The following is a 22,229-nucleotide window of genomic DNA, read 5'->3' on the forward strand; positions in this document are numbered from 1 at the left end:
CACAGTTAAATATTAAAAATGAGATAGTGGTAATAAAGAATGATATCCTGCATTTGCTGAAGTGGTTATGTATTACTAAGGAATTCATGGAGATATTCATAATACATTTTGATATGGGCATTCTACTCTTGCAAAATAGTCAAAAATGTATGCTTTGTGACTGAAATTAAAAGAAAAATCCTGCAGGTTAGGAATGAACACTTTTCACATACACACACACACAAACATGCCATCCAACCACAGGGTACGGCTAATATAATAAAGTCTGATCTCAAAGTAGAATATGAACCTTGTGAATACAGAGCACAAACTATCAGGCAATTCAAGGGGAAAGAGTGTCAGTTCTGTGAGCTCAGAATGAAATGGTGTTTGTGACACCCTCAGAAAGGGAAGGAAACATATTTGAGTATTTCTAATGTGGCAGAAACTGTGGATGACATTTTATAGAAAAACCATTAATTATCATAAAGTCCTATAGGGGAGCTGTCCTACTTACACATGCTGTTTAAAAACTGTAACGAAGTAGACAGCGTGGGATGTCAATAAAGTCTCTCCACAAGTCAGTATGAAAGGCTGTCCCCAGCCTTATCTCTCAGCATCATTCTCAGTACACTCCATACACGATGGAATACTGCCTGTTCTGAAAATATAACAGTTTGCACATCCTTAAATCAGCCCAGAATTTTCCACACTCACATTCCTTTGTTTAAAAGCCCACTTACAAGTTTCTCTGACCTCTGTTGCAGAATTAGCAGAGAGTTAATTAACCCTCATTTCCTGTTACATAGCACTTTCCCATGAACGTTTATGCTATATTTATTTCCATAGGTGCATATCTCCCCTACTTTGAGTCCCTCTAAGTAAGAATGATGCTTGATTTGTCTTTGTAACCTTAAATATTCAGATCACTGCCCAGCCCTGGATAAATGACTACTAAATGAATGAGTAAATTAGTCGAATTTAAATACTCTGTCAAATTACTATTGTTAAAAGACCACATACCACAAAAAAAAAAAATTAAGTAATTTTACAAAGTTACAGTGTACTTTTTTTTTTTTTTTGGCGGTACGCGGGCCTCTCACTGTTGTGGCGTCTCCCGTTGCGGAGCACAGGCTCCCGACACGCAGGCTTAGCGACCATGGCTCACGGGCCTAGCCGTTCCGCGGCATGTGGGATCTTCCCGGACCGGGGCACGAACCGGTGTCCCCTGCATCGGCAGGCGGACTCTCAACCACTGTGCCACCAGGGAAGCCCTACAGTGTACTTTTGTATTCATTTTATCCCTTATTCCACACAATATACATATACACATATTTCATTATGAGAAAAGTGCTGTTGAACTCAGCTGAATATAAACTTTATTATAACTTACAACACCAACCTTATTTTCAACCTACCTTATTTTCAAATAGATTCTACCACCACTATTTTAAAGATATTAATATTATAACCCTTATTATAATAGAGTGAAAAACTCAAACTCTACACAGTAGGGGCTCAATAAATGCTTGATCTTGGTACAAATAATATCTCCCATTCTTTCTCTCCCTCCTTCTCTCCATAAACTGATTTTTAAATAGATAAGTCCATTAAAACTGATTTTAGAAATCAGCCGAAAATTGTAATGGTGATGAATATAGAAAAGTATATTCCTAATTTATTTTGATTGATGATAGTTGCTGAAGCATCAGTTCATAGGAAAAAACAATTGTTTTACCTGACAAGGACACAGAATAAACGTACACTCATTGAATTAACTCATTATATCCAATGGGATCTACATGTCTTCCGTCTGTAGCAGTCTGTGCAGAATGACTGACAACTGTCAATCCTGCCACATGCTGAGATGCTCTTAGTGTTTTGAAACAGAGGCAGTACACACCCGGAACCTCACACTCTGATTTGTTTAAAAGATATTTTATTGTGCACTCATATTGCACTAAACACATTGCTGTTTTCAGAATGATTTGGTGTCACCATGACAAGAGTAGCTTGCAGTAAAGTATTCTTTAATTTTCCCACAAGCATTATAACTCACCAAGTGGCTAGATATATAGTGGGAAACTTTGCAAACCGCATGGAGGAAAAAAAAATGATGTACTATGAGGACTTGCGTTCATGAAGCACCATGAAATGCACCATGAAATCTATATACAGTTCAAATTCTATAAAGATCAGTCATCAAATGGACCCAGTAGTCTAATTGTTTCTCTTAAGATGTTTTTGTTTTGTTTGGCTTACAGTTCTTCTGACTTTTTTTTCTCTTCACTTGAGAGAGCCATGTTTTACCATAACTGACTGACTCTAGTTTAAACATCTGGCACACAAAGCTTTGCAAAATATTCCCTCATAGCATTTTTTACAATGTCTTTCTCTTCCTATCAATTTGCTATGGCCTGTGAAAATCAGCTTGTTACATCTTGTATCTTAATTTAAAGTTATCAGTGTATCTTAATTTAAGATAAATGGGTTTTGAGTAAGCATTTGAGAGTTACAGGTGAACTAGACTAATAATTTGCTTTACAAAGACTCTCTACACTAGGCAGATGCAAACTCAGTGGCCTGGAATACAAGGCAAACAAAAGTCCAGGTGGAAGAGGGCTGCCAGTGTCAGGGAGGCTATAGGGGAGAACAGAGATTGGATGGTACATGTCCAACTAAGAGGACAGCTACTGCTCAATTCCAGTAATGCCTACATGTGGGCAGGAAGAATTAGGAAAGAGAGCTACTTGTCAGACTCACAGTGAAAGAGGACAAATCAGCCCATCTGTGCCTTGAATCCTTACTCAGAGGACACAAGGGATGCCCAGTTCTTCTTCAGAGACAATATCTCAAGGTGTAAGTTCCTCAATATAAGTTCTTCTATTGAAAGGAATCTATTCTACTTCTTAAGATTCTTGCTATTTCCTTCTCTGGTTTTAACTATGTTATGGTTATTCCATAATTGATTCTCAGACAGATAAAAAGTCACTGAGGTCTATTATTCTGTGTAAAGAAAATGTGCATAAATATCAGTAACGTCCATGAAAGCTCATAAAGCAAACCTTCTATACCCTAAAGGAAGTTGTATTTGAGAATTGTCCTCAAAGAATAAATAACCAGTCTGGGGAAACAAGAAGAAGACATGTCAAATAATCATAATCAAAGAGTAGAAATTTGATCGTTTAACAAAACTTCCCCTAAGAACTTGAAATAATTGCAAAATTAAGTCATGCAACAACTTTAGCCTGCTTGTGACTCGAGTTGATATAGTGCAATGTAATATTGGGAGGATCAAGTCCTAAAAGCTCAGTAGATGGCAGTATTTCCCATAAACCTAAGAATGAGAAAACTAACTGATGTGGGTAACTTTAATGTTAGTAAAAGAGGTAATACCACTGATGGAAATATTGACATTGATGTAATTTTGTTGATGGTAAAATATTTTAGATGAAGGCCCGTTGTTTTAAAGTTATTATTTGCATTTTCATGAGAACAAATCTAAATGGCATATAATATATTCGGCATTAATATTTTATTTGAAACAGAAATTAAAAGAAACAAGCAAGCAAGCTTCTCCTTTGATCCATCAAAATGTGAAGTGCGTATTTCAATTACCACCAAGTTGGAGTTTTTCTAGCATACTTTAAAAAATACCTGGTTTATTTTGCCATGGTTACAGGCATATATTTTGAAACTTCTTGAGAGTGTTTTTAAGTGTCAGCATATACTTGATTTAAAAGAAGGTAAATTCCACAGCTTCATGGTTAGTTTTCTACATATATAAATTAGTTCAAGTTTATTCATTATGTCACTGCAATTTTCTGTATTCAAACAGAAGTTTTGTTTGTCAGCTCTTGAGAGATATATGTTATTATATGCCATTATGATACTGGATTTTTCTATTTATTCTTTTATTTTCTATTAGTATTTTTTGGTTTTGTTTTATTTTGGTCAGATATAGTTTGAAATCATGTTACCAGATGCACACAGATTTAAGGTATGATATCTTCCTCTTTGAAAGTATGTCATTGTGAAACATCTCTCTTTAATAATGGTTCATAACTTAAAGTCCAATTTACCTGATATTAATATAACTATTCCAGATATTTTGTTTTCCTTTTTTTAGTTAACAGTTGGATGGTATAATATTTTTCATTTTACTTTTTTACTATATTGTTCTTTTTTTTAAGTTTTATTTAAGACACTAAGTTTTTGTTGATTTGTTTTAATCTGGTTTCACATTTTTGTTGTTTATTTTTATTTACTATACTTATAATTAATTACTGGTACATTTCTATTTAAGTCTATCATCTTGCTACTTGTTTCTTTTGTTTCTTTTCTCTCTTTCCTTACTTTCTATGAATTATTCATGTATTTAATTTTGTTTATTTTATCCTCCATCAATATTTTTTATTTTACTTTCTTCTATTTTTCTTTAATGTTTCCTCTAGACATTTCAATTTATTTCATTCCACCTTAAAATATAATTTATCACTTGAAAAATGGAATAACTTTAAACTTTAAAAATCTTTGATTTTTGCTATTTTTGTCATCTTATAAATTAAGCCTTATGTGAAATTGTAATTTTGTTTTGTTTTGTTTTGTTAAAGAATCATGTTTTAAGTCAATTATAATTTATCCTTCCTGCCTGGTGCTATTTATTTTCTTTATTTTCCATTTTTCCTTCTATAGTCATTAATCGTTTTTAAAGGAAATTCTAAATTTTCTTTAAAAATCCCTTTCTGTTCCTTTAGTGCTAGTCTACTATCAATGATTTTTTTCCTTTTTAGTTTTTTTCATAAACATTCTTTTTCCTACATTTTTAAAAGGGTAACTTCCAATGGAAATGGAATTCTAGCTTGAAGGATATTTTTTTCTATTTCAATAATTAATGATGTAATGTCTGCTGACCACCATCCTGTCTGTTAAAAAAAAATCAGTCTCAGTCTTATTATCATTTTACTATAGTTTATTCTACTTTAATGGATCTTTCTTATTTTAAGATATTCTGTGCTTAACTTTCCAGAAGTTTAACTATGTTGTACCTAGGAGGTATTTACTTTTTTAAGAATCTGCTTTTCAATTATAAGGCATTTTAAAGCTATCTTTTATTGAGTTCCAGGGAATTTTGGTCAGCATTTACTAAAATATTTCTTCTATCTTATTTCCTCACTTCTTAACTACTGGTTCTGCAAAAGTATACATGTTTGGTCTTTTAACTATGCACCATCAGTCTACTCTTCTATATATACATATTTTTTTATCTCTCTTTTTTGACCTAGCTATTTTATATTGACCTATATACTAGTTCACTAACCTTTTCCACCATGTTTATCCTCCAGTTAAACTTGTGTATCAAATTTATTAACTATATGCTTCAGCATTGACATATTTTGGCTCTATCATTTTCCCTTGACTTATTAAATATACATTATTGGTATTTGCTACAATTCTTCACCTTTTTTCTATATGTTCTTAAGCCTTAATCTTAATTATTTCAAAATCCTTTCCTAATAATTCCTAAATCAACATCATATCTGCGTCTTTTTATTGCTTGTTTCCTTTTTGGTTTTGGTCATTTTCCATTTTTAAGCGTGTCTTATTACTATTAATTGAACATTATGGATAAACGATTGTAGAAGTTCCTGATTATGTCACCTTCCTCCACAGAGAGTTGTTTTTCTTCTTGCAGATATATAGAATATGATTACCTAAATTAGTTAGACTTTGTTATAACTGGTTAAGTTCATTTTTCCCCTTATTCCTGGGAAGTAGGAATACTCTTACTCCTAAAAACTAATTTTTCTCTAATATCAACTGGAGTCACAAGCATTTACAAACTCTGATTCTTGGTGCCTCATGCCTGCTGAAATGTCTGCTTAGGTCTTTTGTCTTCCAGCTTTGCTTTCTTTGAGTCTCCACATATGCAAATTTAGTATATATATCTATAATTATCACAGGGAAAATTGCATTCAAATTTTGGGGTTCATTTCTCTGAGGTTTCTTCTTTGTACCTTTATTCTCATTTCAGCTACTGTGCCTGTCCTTTAACCCCAACCTCTGTTTCACAAAGTATGTAATTTGGTCTCTTTTCCATAGCAGAGCATATTAAAAAAAATGCCCTGAGTCGTTGAGAATGTAAAACTCATCTTGTTATGTTTCCTTTCCCTCAAGGACCATACCTCATCCAAGCCTCGCTGCATTGAATTCTCTCCAATGGCAGTCATTTTATGTATATTGTGCAGCTTGTATAGTTCTATTTGATGGGAGAGTTAGTCAGATATATACAATTCCATCAGGTCCAGAATGGAAAGACCTCTCCATTTGTTTAAGTTGAAATATCATGGAAGATACTTAAATAAATAGTATATCAATTTGATATTTAACCTGGCTAAATTGAAAGTATACATTTTGAAAGAGAGCTGGAATTCTCTAATTAATGATAAAACAGGCAAGTTATTGGTCTATTGTAAATAGTTTTTCATTCAACCTTATTAAAGACAAAATATATTTATCTATGTTATGAGACAATATATAAAGACAATTGAAAAAATTATTTTATTTTATATTCATTCTATTAAACAAGATACATACACCTGAAGAGAATATTCTTTCAGACAAGATAACAGCTATAAATAAATAAGTTTGTGGAATTCTTTTAAGGTTGGATATTTTGGAATAATTTGAAATTGCCTATTTAGAAACTAACTGGTCATAACACATCAATCATTTTATGATTTGTTTTAACCTATTTGGCTGTATGCTATGACAGAGTTGTAGACTGATTTTTTTTCTTTACTTATTCTGTTTTGTATAGATATGTGTTTTTATGGACATGGGCATATATTTCTTAGAAATGATTTGATTGTTACTAGTTAGTCTTTACAAATCAATTTCTAATTCTTCATAGAATGCTGAAAAAAGTAAGAATGATTTTCAGTTGGGATTTATAAGTTTACAGTTTTTTATGAGTCATGTTTATGATTAAAAGTGAGAGAGTGTTAAAAAGTGGCCCATTGTATCATTACTTTGAAGAAAATAAATTTGTACAGGAGAATCAGCTTTGCAATGCTGCCTGTTGACAAATGATAACATAGAATGTAGGTTAAGCAATTTTAAAGGTATTATTCCCAATTACGGTGAATATTCTGATATAGGACAATTGTCCTTTTAATATGTGGCATTTGAATAGCTGTAGAATTAGTCTTTTATTTTATTCATGTATTAAAAACATTACAGGCAGAGCTTAACGTAATGCTTAATGATTAGTATCCAATACAAGTGTCTTAGATTCAGGGAAATCCCAGATTCCTTGTGTGTCTTTTTTTTTAATTTGAAAGTAGCATTTCCAATGTATACTATATCTGCATAAAACAATTTAATGTAGAGATTTTGAAACTCTCTGGTTAACCCTATGATGTCAGACATCCTGGATAAATCATATTACAGTATCTTAACCACTTACGTGTCAATCAACTTTCTCCCAGAATCATAAATAAATATGTATCTTGTGTAAAGGTGGTCACTTTCCAAGTAAATCTTATTCATGTAATAAAAATATTAACTAGTCAGAATAAATGTAATGATCAGTTGATTACAGTTCTTATAGGCTAGGACATAGGGTTAATCTTAGGAAATGACTTATTTGCTCACCTGGTAAAGCTACTGAAGGAAAGGTACGAGGTTTTTTAAAATCAATTAGAATCAAGACTATCCTGGGAAAAAAGTATATTAAAAGGGACAAGCTTCAGGCTTCCCTGGTGGCGCAGCAGTTGAGAGTCCACCTGCCGATGCAGGGGACACGGGTTCGTGCCCCGGTCCAGGAAAATCCCACATGCCGCGGAACGGCTAGACCCGTGAGCCATGGCCGCTGAGCCTGCGCGTCCGGAGCCTGTGCTCCGCAACGGGAGAGGCCACAACATTGAGAGGCCCGTGTACCGCAAAAAAAAAAAAAAAAAAAAAAAAAAGGGACAAGCTTCAATGAACCAAATTCTCTTTTATTATTCCCATGAAGTCTTCCTTTCTTAAATGTACTTCAGCTAATCATTAACATTTTATGATGGAGTCTAAGAAATTATTGGAAAAGGATCACATATGAAATTATGGAATATTCAGAAAAAATATGAAATGATATCTGTATCTCTATGTCACATAAAATTATGTAGTCTTAACACCAAAATAGGTAACATTAGCACTATTTAGAGGTATCTTTAAAACTTGCTAATGAGGTAGAATATCACTTAGAAATTATTCACATATATTCAAACTAAGGAAAAAAAAAGACACTACTAATGTACTATAAACAATTTGATACCTAAAATTCAATAATACACATTGCACCACCTCATAGCTCAACAAGTCTAAGCTTCACATCCAGTCATTTAAATCATAAATGTTCCAGTATATTTACCTTTCCCAGATAAGGAGAAATTCTATCTTAAAATAATTTAAGGCATCAAAAATGCTATAGACTCTGTAGTAGACATTTGGTGTAACAGAAGTTTCATTCATAGAAAAAATTCTCTCTACACACTTTCTAATTTTTTTCCATGGAAAATATAGTTGCCAAGAGTGAACCAACCTTCATGATATTTACAAAAAAAGAAATGTAGGTGTATACATAATCAACATTTTGACAACAACTCAACAATATTAAAAAGGAGCTTAAATTTAGAGGAATGAGGAAAAACAAGTTGAAGACTTGTTTGATATGACAAGTCTAGTCTCTATAGGCTGGCACCAGCTATAGAACTCAGAGGCTTCTTCTTTCCAATATAGCCACCTCTTCAGCTAGGGAGCTTCCCCTCTTGCATATTTGCCCAGGTGCTGAAGTGCTCTCTGTCTCCTGACCTTGTAAATATAGAGAACATTATAGGAGTGGGAGTTCCTTTCTACGGGAGCTCTGTTGTAGAGTTCTGTGAAGCCTAAATGTCATACTCTGGACAAATAAGAGATTAGGGAATTATGTGCATTCTGATACTGATGTAATTATGTTTTCCTTCAATAAATTTTAATTTATATTTTCATGTGGTTGTAGTATTGTGAGTGAATCTGCACTTCAAGGGGGAAATTTGCAAGCTGATGTTGTGAGAGCCCAGAGAGCATATAAGGCAGGATGTAGGCACTGGGAGCTAGCATCTTAGCTTGTTAGCCCTGGAGAAAGGAGGAAGTATATAATTACAGGAATTTAGTAGAGATGTTACTAGAGTTAGGTGTCTGGTATGAAACCAGGGCTTGCTCTGAAATGAAAAATGGAAAAACTGTACTTATCAATCAACAGAAGATGCAACGTAGACATTGACATTAGGAGAATAGATTAGACACAGCTGAATACAGAGTAAGTAAACTGGAAGATATGTTTGAAGAAAAATAGTCAGAATGCATCTGAGAAGCTGAAGATGAGAGAGAGAGAGAGAGAGAGAGAGAGAAATATGTACCAAAGGAAAAAAGCTTCAATGTACAATCATAGGACTTTCATATGAAGACACCAAAGAAAATGGTGAGACAGTGTTCAAAACACAAAAACAAAAAAGTAGACTAAGAGTTTTCAAGAATAAATACAGACATGAAACCTTAGATAAATAATTATTAGAAGCTCCAAACAGAGTGGAAAAATACTATCACCTAGATTTGTTATGGTGAAGTTTAGAATTCCAAAACCAAAGAGAAAACCATTTAACTCACTATGAACTTATTATCAACAAAAGCAGAGTACAGATGACAATAGAGAATTGGGTTCAAAATTGATGAGAAGGGGGAAAAACTGTTACTCTAGTAATCTTTAGCACACTAAATTGCATTAAAAACGAAGATGATATAAAGACACATTAAAAAAAAAAGAATGAATTCACTGTTCAGAGAACCTCATTGGAAAACTACTTAAGATGTTTGTGTCAGAGGCTGCAATCATTATACAACATTCATTCTCATTTGTCTTCCTCAGAGAATTCTGTTTGGAATAGTATTTTACTGACTTCTCATCCTCAAATACTTGGTGTCTCTCTTACCTTCCCTGGTAGATTTAATTGTTCTCTCCCTGTCTCTGCCATGCTTTCCAGTGATTAGAAGATATTTTCCCATTGAATTTAGGATTCACCAGTTAATTTGACCAAGACACCAACAGCAATAAATTATGTGGATTTGTGTTTGAAGAAGAAAAAGTATGAAGTAATGCTTATAGGATGCTAGAAGTTGACTGTGTTTTTCTTTGATAAATATTTTCCTAGGATAATTTGGAAGGCAGAAAATGTACCTAATGAAGCTATGGCTTTAGGAGAAGAGATATTAAGAGGGAGTGTCTATAATATGAGTTGATTTTTATTAGCTGTATTTGATAAGATACTACAAGAAAGAGGTCAGCTCAGAAAAAAAAAATCATGTATTTTCTAAAGAGAAGAGGAGGAAACTAGAAATTTCATGACTTTTAGGGCTAAAAATGCAAATGTAAAGGGTTCAACAAATAAATTAGCCTTAGAGACTTAAGGACAGAAACGCTTTTAATGATTGCAGACAATAATTTCTGAATTGCTATGAGCCACTGACATATTTTCCCTTTTAAACAGGGTGTTTATTTCAACAACTTTGTCCTTATTCATCCCCAGTTATATATTGAAGTTTTGGTGGGCAAATAATGTGTCCTAATTCAGTGGTCTCTGGAACAAGAAAAGCCACATTGTATATGATTATATCAAAAGGTCTTGAAATCAAGACTCGTGCCATGTTTTAAAGAGATTTGGGGGTGTCAGGGAGCAAGTAAGTGGATTTTACCTCTAAGGGGCACATAGTTATTTTAGTCTAGAGAGTGGACAGTGAACGGATTGTATTATTTGTTCACAATTATTTCTTTCCCTCCCTTATCATGCTTTCCTGTAGGTGGCATATATGTCCTTGCTACTTTAACTGTGCTTTGCCAATGACTTTGTTTTGCTAACAGAATATTAGAAGACATGCCATAAACCACTTTAAATGCCTTTAAGTGGTTTCATTCTGTGTTCCTAATCTTTCCTTCCCAATGACTGCCTTTTCAGCTCATATTCTGAAATGAAAATTCACTTGGAATTGAGCCTAACCTAGTAGTTGTAGCTTAGTCATAGTTCTTATATAATGCAAGATAGAATTAAATATTTGTTGTAAGCTACTGAGATATTTTGGCGATTAATCAACACAGAAACGGCTGATTAATAAACATGCTATATCTGTCATCTTTAGCATTATCACAGCATAATATACTGTATAGTTTTGTCATATATCTTGCCCATTTTCTTTCTCATGAGAATGTACACTCCATAAGGATGAGGATTTTTGTGTTTTGTTTATTGTATACTTAGTACCTGAAATTATGCTGGCACAGATAAGTAACATTTACTGAATGAGTCAATAATCTAGACTGATCCAAAACTTCATGTGGAAGAGTGCATATTCATAAATAATCAAGAACTCTTAAGGGAAAATAATGGAGGAGGGGCTGATAAAACAGATATCAACATCCATTTGGTTTGGAAAATAGATCTAGTGGACTTTGTGGAGTCCTTAGGAAGCTGTGTAATATAAACTTCAGGACTTGGTATAGGTCCAAATTGGAGTTACAGATTAAAATACATTAGGAAATGAAAGGCACTGGCACCACAGGTCATCCTTGTAAAAAGTAGATAAATTGACATAATAAAGGTTTACCAAATTGATTAAAGACATAGGCTATTTATGCTTTTAAAGAAAATGAGATTATCTTATGGTACTAGAAGAGGGGAAGATTAAAAAAAACAAGGACATTAAACATAAAATGATCAATCAATATTACTACATAAACATTAAATTTCTTTAAGCCAAAGATATAAACAGGGAAAAGACAAATTAAAAAACATAAAAACATAACAGTCATAATAATAATTACATATCATTAATGAGATTCGAAGGTTTTAATAAAAACTTTTGTATTACAAAACCAGAAAAGTTAGGAACATTACCGCAATAAAAGAGAAAATAATCTTACAGATATCCAGAGATCTGAGGATAAGCCAACTATAGGCAATGAATTTTCTTTTTAGAAAACTAATTATCATTTTTAATATAATTGAAACAAAAATAGTTTCAGTATAATAGGTAAAGAAGTCTTGTAAGTTTCTGATATAGATACATTGTTGTTCAAATATTTAAGAAAAAAAAAAAACAGGCACCCTGATGATGTGTAAAAGGAGATGTAGGAAATAAATTAGGAGTTCTAGAAAATTGAAAACGCTTAATTAAGATCAGTCTTGAAAGCAGTAAAACTCGAAAGAACCAATAATAATATAAAAGTGATATAAAAATTAGGGAAAAGAGAAAAATCTTGATACAATAAGCCCAACAGTATTTTATACGTAGGAGAGGACAGAGAGAAAAATTATGAATGTAAATAGCCCTTCAAAAACAAAAACAACAAAAAATAAACGTTTTGAAAGAAAACTTTCATGACTAGGAAAAAAGAGACTCAGAACTCAGATTAAAGCATCTCAACATATTTTAATATAAAAACACCACCAGAGCTAAACACATCCTGGTGATATTTGTTTATTATAAAGACCAAAATATATCTCAAAATTATGGATGCAGGAAAAAAGCTTACCTAACAGCATTAAGTCAGCTGGTTTATTGTAGTTTTCTCCTCCGCCAAACTATATCCCATCTCCTCACAATATATAGTGGTGCAAATGTGGACACTGTAGTTGGTTTGGGGGGAGGTTTTTTTTTTTAATATAAATTTATTTACTTATTTATTTTTGGCTGATTAGGTCTTCGTTACTGCATGCAGGCTTTCTCTAGTTGCAGTGAGTGGGGGCTACTCTTTGTTACAGTGTGCGGGCTTCTCATTGCAGTGTCTTCTCGTTGCAGAGCACAGGCTCTAGGTGCACAGGCTTCAGTAGTTGTGGCACGCGGGCTCAGTAGTTGTGGCTCACGGGCTTAGTTGCTCCGCAGCATTTGGGATCTTCCTCAATGAGGGATCGAACCTGTGTCCCCTGCATTGGCAGACGGATTCTTAACCACTGCACCACCAGGGAAGTCCTTAGGGGTGTTTTTATATTGCCATTTTACAAGTCATTACCTACTTCAACCATCAACCAAACAAAAAATTTGCTTTGCCATGAAGGATTTTTTTTCAGTGACTTTTTACTGCTACACAATTCCGCTAGAATACCCTTCCACAGTTGATGACTGTCATAACAATAACCAGGGCTGTTCTGTTGTAGCTTGTGTATATGACAACCAAATTTTTTACCATGAGTGTACTGGGGCAGCATAATTATTAAATATGATTGTGTTTTACAAAAGCAGAGATACGGGTTAAGGGATGTAATGACTGTTTTACTTACTAAATAATGTGAAACATAAATTTCTGTATTTTTAAAAACATGTTAAATGATTTGGGTTTTTATTTTTTTAATCCATAACCTATTCTCTGAGATATTGTTTTAAAATCAATTCCTTTGTTATATCAACTAGATCTTTGATTATATCTATGACATTATGAGATTTGAAAATAAATAAATATGTTCTAGCTTTGAAATATATATATTTCACATATATAGTTATATGCATCACAAGTTTTCTCTAGTAAACACTCCAAGAAAAGGAAACTGGGAAAAAACCAAAAATCTCTCCCCTTAATTTTAACATGGATAATTAAGAATTAAGTCTCTTGTTTTAAATTTGTGTTTGTCCTTACGGACCTAATTATAAAATTTATTTCTGGGAAACGAATACATGATCTCTCTCTCTCTCTCTCAAGCTAATATATAAATGGTGATACTATGAAACACACAGTCAAGTAATGTGTTGTGTGTATGTATACCATATGTTTATGTGTGTGTGCTTATATGTGTCTGTGTGAAATAAAAATTTCAATGTTAAAAAAAAACTCAATGTTTTTTTTTTTTGTTTTTTTAGTCTTCCTTTTTCCTTTTGAAAATTGGATAACACTCCTACAATATATAACCTTTTTTTGAGCTCAGAGTACTCTAAGGATTTTTTGGCAACTATAGAAATGCTGATTAGACTGCACTGTAAAATTATCCAAGATAGTGTCTTTTTTCCCAGAGAGAGCAATTACTGAGTAAAAATAACATGGAAAGGCACAAGATCATTTACCATGTATACTAAGATGCTATGAGTTATGACCTTTTTTAATCTTATTTAGATAAGAGTGCATTGTTTTCTAAATAATAAACTGACTCTTTCTATGTGATTGAGTTATATCATGAATAGCAAGGCAAAACTTTAGACTATTAGTCAAAGATTTCTAAATACATTTTGAACCATATCTTTTAAAATTTCTCCCAAGTGTTTCTCCTATAGGGAATGTCAGTTTTCATAAAATAACAGGTAAACAAAAGTTTGTGTATTATAATTATTATTCAAAGATGATAATACCTAGTTATTTATGGACTATTGACACTCAGTTGTCAGAATTCTTAAAGGTGATTCTACATGTTATATGTCTTCATGATTGATAGTTGCATGTTGTTTTGTTTTTTGTTTTGTTAGAATTAGTGTTTAGAGTAAGTTTTGTCTGATATCTTTTGTTATTTTAGGATAATTTTATATATTTCCTCCCATGGTTAATCATATTATCCTAAAAATGTGATGGAACATAAAAGTATTATATTTAGGATTAAAGTTTCAAAGGTACATGTGAATATTTATGTTAAACACAAATACTAATAAAATATTTGAGCATTAAATGCACACTGGGCTCTTTAGAATATGCTTTCTACTCTAAAAAAAAACCCGGGTCCCAAAGACCTTTGTCTCCTTGAAATTATTTAATTCCTAGTAACTATTTTTATATACTTAGTGATCTTTATTGTCAGAGACATCCAATGCTCATTGAGTTCATCTCAATTTATCATAATATCTGTTTTTTCTAATTTCTTCTGTTAGTAATCTTATAATTATCTCACTAGAATATCATATAAACACACAGACATACACACTCAGTAGTTTTATTTTCCAAATTGCTGGTATTTTTTATCTTATTAGACAGGCTCTTTATTCATTCTTTTTATTCATTTACCTATCAATGGACACTCATGTTGTTTCCATATCTTGGCCATTGAGAATAATGCTATAATGAACATGAGAATACAGACATCTCTTTGAGATCATAATTTGAATTCTTTTGGATATATACCCTGAAGTGGGATTTCTGGATCATATTGTAGTTCTATTTTTAATCTTCTGAGGGACCTCCATACTGTTTTACATAGTTGCTACACCATTTTACATTCCTACCAACAATGTACAAGGATTCCAATTTCTCCACAACCTTGCCAACACTTTTTATCTTTTGTTCTTTGGCAATAGCCAGCCTAACAGGTATGAGGTGGTCTCTCACTATAGTGTTAATTTGTGTTTCCCTGATAATTAATGATGTTGAGCATCTTTTCATATACCTGTTGGCTATATGTATATCTTCTCTGGAGATATGTCTGCTCAAATACTTTGCCCATTTTTAAATTTGGGTTATTCATTGTCTTTGTTTTGTTTTGCTATTGACTTGTAGGAGTTACTTATGTATTTTGGAAATTAAGCCCTTATCAGATATATGGTTTGCAAATATTTTCATGTGTCCTATATGTTGCCTTTTAATTCTGTTGATTGTCTCCTTTGCTGTGCAGAAGATTTTTTTAGTTTGATGTAGTCCCACTAATCTACTCTTGCTTTTATTTTCTATGCTTTGTGTCATATTCAAGAAATTTTTGCCAAGACCAGTGTCAAGAAGGTTTTTCCCCATGTTTTCTTATAGGAATTTTACATTTTCAGGTTTTACATCTAAGTTTTTAACTCATTTTAAGTTGATTTTTGTGTATAGTAACCTAGGTATCCAATTTCATTTTTTGCATGTATGTATCTACTTTTCCCATTACTATTTGGTGAAAAAACTCAGTTCCCCATATTCTTACTCTTGGCACCCTCATGAGAGACCAATTGACCTTATATGCATGGGTTTAATTCTGAACTCTCTGTCTTGTTTTATTGGTCTATATGTCTATATTTATGCCAGTACCATACTGTTTAATTACTGTAGCTTTGTAATATATTTTGAAATCAGAAAGTATAAAGCCTTCAGTTTTGTTCTTTTTTCTCATGATTGTTTTATATATGTTGGGTATTTTGTAGTTTCATAAAGAATTTAAGATAATAGTTTTCTATTTCTGTGAAAAAGTACCATTGGAATTGTGATTAGACTAGCATAGCATTAAATTTGTAGATTTCTTTGGGTAGTATGAACATTTTGACAATATTAAGCCTAGCCTTATAATCCTTGAGTACAGAATGTCTTTCCATTATTCATGTCTCCTTTAATTTATTTTGTTTTATCAATGTTTTGTAGTTTTCAGTACACAGTGATTTTATCTCCTTAAGTTTATTCGTAAGTATTTTATTATTTTCAATGCTACTGTAAATAGGATTGTTTTCTGAATTTCCTTTATGGATTGTTCATCATTAGTGTATAGGAACACAACTGATTTTTGTGTGTTGATTTTGCAAACTGCCAATTTTACTGAATCTGTTTCTTCATTCTAACAGGGTTTTTATTTGTTTATTTGGTTTTGTTTTTGTCTTATGGAGTCTCTAGGATTTTCTACCTATAAGGTCATGTCATCTGCAAACAGAGATAATTCTACTTCTTCCTTTCTCTTTGTATTCCTTTTACTTTTTCTTCCTTATTTATTTGGCTAGAACTTCCAGTACAATGTTGAATAGAAGTAGGTGAGAATGGGCTCCTTGTCTTCTTCTGGATCTTTGAAGAAAAATTTTTATTTTTTTAACATTGAGTGATATTAGCTCCGAGCTTTTCATATATGCTTTTATAATTTTGAGGTATCTTCCTTCTATACCTAGTTTGTTTTGGTATATATTCAATAATAATGGAATATTATTCAACCCTGAAAAATAATAGAATTCTACTATATGTGACATGCATGAGCCTGGAGAACATTATTCTAAGTAAAACAAGTCAGTCACAGAAGGACAAGTACTGTATGATTCCACTTATATGAGGTTTACAAAATAGTCAAACTTGCAGAAGCATATAATTCAGTAGTGGTTGTAAAGAGCAAAGAGAATAGAGGAAATGGGGAGCTGTTGTTCAATGGTTGTAAAAATTCAGTTATGCTAGAAGATTAAATTCTAGAGCCCTGCTGTACCACATAGTGACTATACTTAACAATGTAGTGTTGTGCACATCCAAATATGTTAATAAGGTTGATCTCACATTAAATATTTTTTACGACAAAAAACAAAATAAAACAAAAACATGCAAAGAAACTTTGGAAAGCATTGATGTATTTATCACCTTGATTTTGGTGATGATATTGCCAGTGTTTGCATTTGTCCAAACTCATGAAATTGTACACATTAAATATATACAATTCTTTGTATATCAAGTGTACCTCAATAAAGCTATCTAAAAAAAGAGACTCACTGTAGTTATTCTCCTGGAATTTAGAGTAATTTTAAGTATCTGGCTATTCATTCAGTCTTTGGACATTCTGCAGAAATATTCTAAACCTCTCTTGATTTATAAATAAATATTATCTATCAGCTATTTTGTAGTGATTAGTAGACATTTCATTTTGAATACTTTGGTATTATACATTTTAATAGTTTGAATCAGTTTGGGCATTTTATAGTCTTCATTATACACTTTTTAGGATATCCACTATACTTAGAATTATCCTTCTGAGTTGTATAATAGCATCTTAAATTCATGTCTAATTATTATTTCTAAAATATAATCCTCTTTTATAAGGCATTTTTTTAGAGGAGTTTTAGATTTACAACAAAATTGGGAAGGAGATGCAGAGGTTCCCCATGTATCTTCTGCCCCTGCACTTAAATAACATCCCTCATTGTCAACATCAATCACCAAAATTGTACTTTTTGTTTAACCAAGGATGAAGTTATATTTACACATAATAATCACCTAAAGTCCATAGTTTAACTTAGGGTTTACTCTTGGTATTATATATTTTATGGGTTTGGACAAATGTAAAATGTAGAATGACCACCATTATAGTATCACACAGAATATTTTCACTGTCTTGAACATCCTCTTTGTTCTGCCTATTCATCTCTCCCCACCCCACCCCTGGAAACCACTGATATTTTATTGGCTCCATAGTTGTTTTTTTTTTTCCAGAATGTCATATAATTGGAATCATAGAGTATGTAACCTTTTCAGATTGGCCTCTTTCATTTAGTGGCTTGGTGGCTTCCAAGTTTTGGCCGTGATAAATAAAGCTGCTATAATAGTCTTGTGTAGGTTTTTATGTCAAAAGAAATTTTCAGCTCCTTTGGGTAAAAAACAAGGAGCGTGATTACTGGATGGTATGGTATCCTCTAGGAGGATGAGCTGAGAATTTGAATATGACAACTGGTTCATCTTGAGCACTGGCCATAACAGCAATAATTTATTTCTTTATAAAATAAGATGTGGAGATAAAAAGACATTTAAATACATTATTCCAAGAATAAATGTTTATCATGATTTTTGTTTGTTTGTTTGGATTTTTGTTTTGTTATGGCTTTGGTTTTAATTTCCCCAAACATTATGCAAAGTGAACAGGATGACAAGAACTAAAATGGTCCTTTGTATTTTGCAAATCACTGACAACTACAGTGCAGTTGTATATGGATTATCTATTGCTGTATTGCAAATCAATCCAATTTAGCAGCTTAAAACAACCAATATTTATTATGTCACTATTTCTGGAGATCAGGAATCTAGGTTTGACTTAGCTGGAGGCCTCAGGTTCAGGTTCATGAGATCCCAGTGTAGGCAGCAGCACAGGTTATGGTCTTATTCAAAGACTTGCCTAGGGGGAGGCAGCGATGGTTTTTGCTTCCAGCTCACTAACACAATTGTTGTCAGTTTTCAGTCACTTGTCATATGGTCCACTAGGTAGGGCTTCAATACAACCCGGTAGCTGGATTCCCCCAGGGAAACAATCTAAGGGAAAGTGAGAAAGAGTACCCATGATAGAAGCCATGGTCCTTTCATAACCTAATCTTGAAAGTGACACCTCATTAATTTTGCTATGTTCAATTTATTAGAAGTGAGTCACTATACCTACCCAACATTTGAGGAAAAGGAATTACTTAAGGGTATGAATATCAAAAAGTAGGAAACATCAGGGGCCACCTCAGAGACTGCATACTAAAGGTTTTTCACAGTTTACAATTCATAAATTCTCAACTATATGGAAAGTGTATAAAATGTTAAAGTACTAATCTTAATATACTCCATTTTGTCTAATGGGGCAAGGGGAAACGTTACTATACTTGTAATACTTGGTGTATCAACAAGTATCAATTCTTCCTTTGCACTTGATCTTCTTCTTCCAGGGATACTCTTCCTCTTGTAAGACTCTACCAAAATGTTTTCTGGGCCATGAATTTTTATGACCCACTGGTACAGGTTTTTGCAACTTTCTTTGTGAAAACAATGTGCTTTGTAATACTACTATCATAATAGTTCTCTGATTTACTTATTTATCTCTGTGTGCTGACTTTTTTTTTGTTTTTTTACAAGTGTCATCGTCCTAGTTTTAGCTAGTTGAAAGTCCTTTGTGAGGCTTACTGAATTATGGGAAGTTATATAGTTTAGCTGGAATTTATAGACTTTAGAAACCAGGAACTTGACTTCCTAGACTACCTCAAAAAGTTTTAGGTGACATGTTCTAATTTATTTTGCAACATTTCTATATATTTTTTCATCAGAACAGTGTTCTCTTTTGTATGTAACTGCCTAGGAACATCATAATATTTTTAAGGATTCTAAAAATTATTATGGCCCTTAGATTAGTTATTTCAACATGAATTTTGGAAATATGGCCATTGTCAGAAGTCCCTTTTAGTGTTTCATAGCCTTGCCATCAAAAAGGGACTGACAGGGCTTCCCTGGTGGCGCAGTGGTTGAGAGTCCGCCTACCGATGCAGGGGACACGGGTTCATGCCCCGGTCCGGGAGGATCCCACATGACGTGGAGCGGCTGGGCCCGTGAGCCATGGCCGCTGAGCCTGCGCGTCCGGAGCCTGTGCTCCGCAACGGGAGAGGCCACAGCAGTGAGAGGCCCGCGTACCACAAAAAAAAAAAAAAAAAAAAAAAAAAGGGACTGACGTTCTTTCCTAGTTCCAGTTTGAATATTTCGGGGAGCATACTCTTTTTGTGAATCATTGTGAATCAGCTGCCTATCCTTTTACCCTTCAACTGTGAAGGGCAAGGTGGAGTCCTGTAAAAACGTGGGTTTCATGCTCTTCCCAGGTCAATTAGCTTTGTCAGGAGGGATAGAGCCTTTAGCAATATGACAGATCCTGATAAAAGCACGTGATTCAGCTCAGGGGATCATGTGTTTCACAGAAGAAGGTGCTCTACCCATGAAATGTTTTGTTGGTGAGGGCTGTTGAACTAAAAAATAACATTTGAAGTCAAGTAGTGTAAATACATTTATAGAAGAGGACTGGGAAATATCTCTATTGAATAATGAATAAACACAAACACACACACACACACACGTCGATGTTCAGTAGCAACATACAGCACTTTAAAACATACAATTGTACCTTTAGAAGCAAATTAGAATATTCCATACACTTACCAGATGCACTAACCTAAAAAAACTTATCATAACACAACTAAACAATTATTACCTCAGATAAATTATTTTTATAGATGTTTTATATTCACTTATCCATGTAGTCTAATTGTATTTATGTATAATGTTAAATCACCATTAATTTAATCATGGTTGAAAATCTTTATAAAATTACATTTTAATTAAAGATTTCTGTTATTTATATAGCTATTTGAGATTTGCTATATAAATAACTTGCTGTAATAGATATGATTCTAACTTGACAATAAAACAATTGATAACAACATGTCCATTATGCTTAATGTCTAATTCATAAGTGTCTATAGGGAAATGTGAACATTTGTGAAAGAGATATAAGCATAAATAGATGTATGGTCTAAATATTTTAATGTCTCTTTCTAATAAGATTATTATTTTATGAACATTATTATCATTAAATAAGTTTAATATGAAATATTTTTCAGAGCACTATCAGCTGTATGTTCCTGAGTCAGCCCAAGTTGGTTCAGCTGTTGGGAAAATCAAGGCGAATGATGCAGACACTGGTTCAAATGCAGACATGACATACTCCATCATTAATGGTGATGGTGTTGGGATATTCTCTATCTCCACTGACAAAGAGACCAGAGAAGGGATCCTTTCCTTAAAGAAGGTAAAAAATATATAAATATATACTGTTAGTGATTTAGGCATTTCATTCATTTTTCCACGAATGGAAATTTGGCAGAGGTATGAATAATGTATATTGTCATGTCATTAAAATGATCAAATATTTCCTCTTTAATATGTAATTACATTTTAATTATGATTATGTCTAACTGTTTAAATCCTCTCTTAAGAAATGTATTTTAGTAGGGTGGGAAGATTGGATATAGAATGCACTATGAATGTGTCGCCCCATCTTTGTTTTCAGATAACATATTTATCATGAATGCCTGTTCTATTAATGTCATTACTCTATGCTGTACTAAACAAAGTAGCATTAAGAGACCTTCTAACTAATGTAAAAAAAACTTCATCATGTTGGCTAACAATATTTAGGAGACGAGTTTGCTTGGATGGATCTTTTAGTGAAACCATTAACCTTCTTCCCCATTCTTTTTTATTCCTAAGAATTTGTCATTGGACTAAATCTATTGCTTTTTGCTTTTAAGAGACAATAATGCTCATGTCCTTGTAAAAATGAAGTGGAACACAGGCAATTAGCAAAGAAGGATTTAAATGTAATTCCTAATGCAGTATGTCTCAGTCTTTAAATGTTTAACAACTTCAGCTTGTAAATATACTAACATTTAGGTCCCTAGGCCCTTCCCTCCATATTTTGATTCAGAAAGGATGGAGTGGGGGTAAAGAATTGGCCTTTTTAACAAGTACTCCAGATGATTCTACTGTGTAATATGTTCAGAGCACAGGATGAGAAATTTTATTCTGATGTGCTACTGTAATATCGAAGTGAACCAATCAATCTGTCTTTCAATCTATCAATCATCTATTTATCTATTTGAATCTAGCTACCGTTCATCTATCATCTAGCTATCTATCTAATCGTCTATTTGTGTGTTTTGTATACACTTTTCACACTGTATAAAATCTCATTTATTCTTCTAATAATCAC

General features: G+C 32.9%; 1 protein-coding gene across 1 annotated transcript in view; it reads left to right on the top strand.

Annotated features, from left to right (window-relative positions):
* CDH18 (cadherin 18) overlaps nucleotides 1–22,229 on the top strand; it is a 259,628-nt gene that overhangs the window by 122,159 nt on the left and 115,240 nt on the right. Inside the window, exon 4 of the mRNA XM_060007203.2 lies at nucleotides 21,079–21,266. Within this exon, the coding sequence (XP_059863186.2) occupies nucleotides 21,079–21,266 (188 nt within the window). The remainder of the gene's footprint in view (nucleotides 1–21,078; nucleotides 21,267–22,229) is intronic.

The sequence above is a fragment of the Delphinus delphis genome, chromosome 3 (assembly GCF_949987515.2).
Source record: "Delphinus delphis chromosome 3, mDelDel1.2, whole genome shotgun sequence".
Lineage (NCBI taxonomy): Eukaryota > Metazoa > Chordata > Mammalia > Artiodactyla > Delphinidae > Delphinus > Delphinus delphis.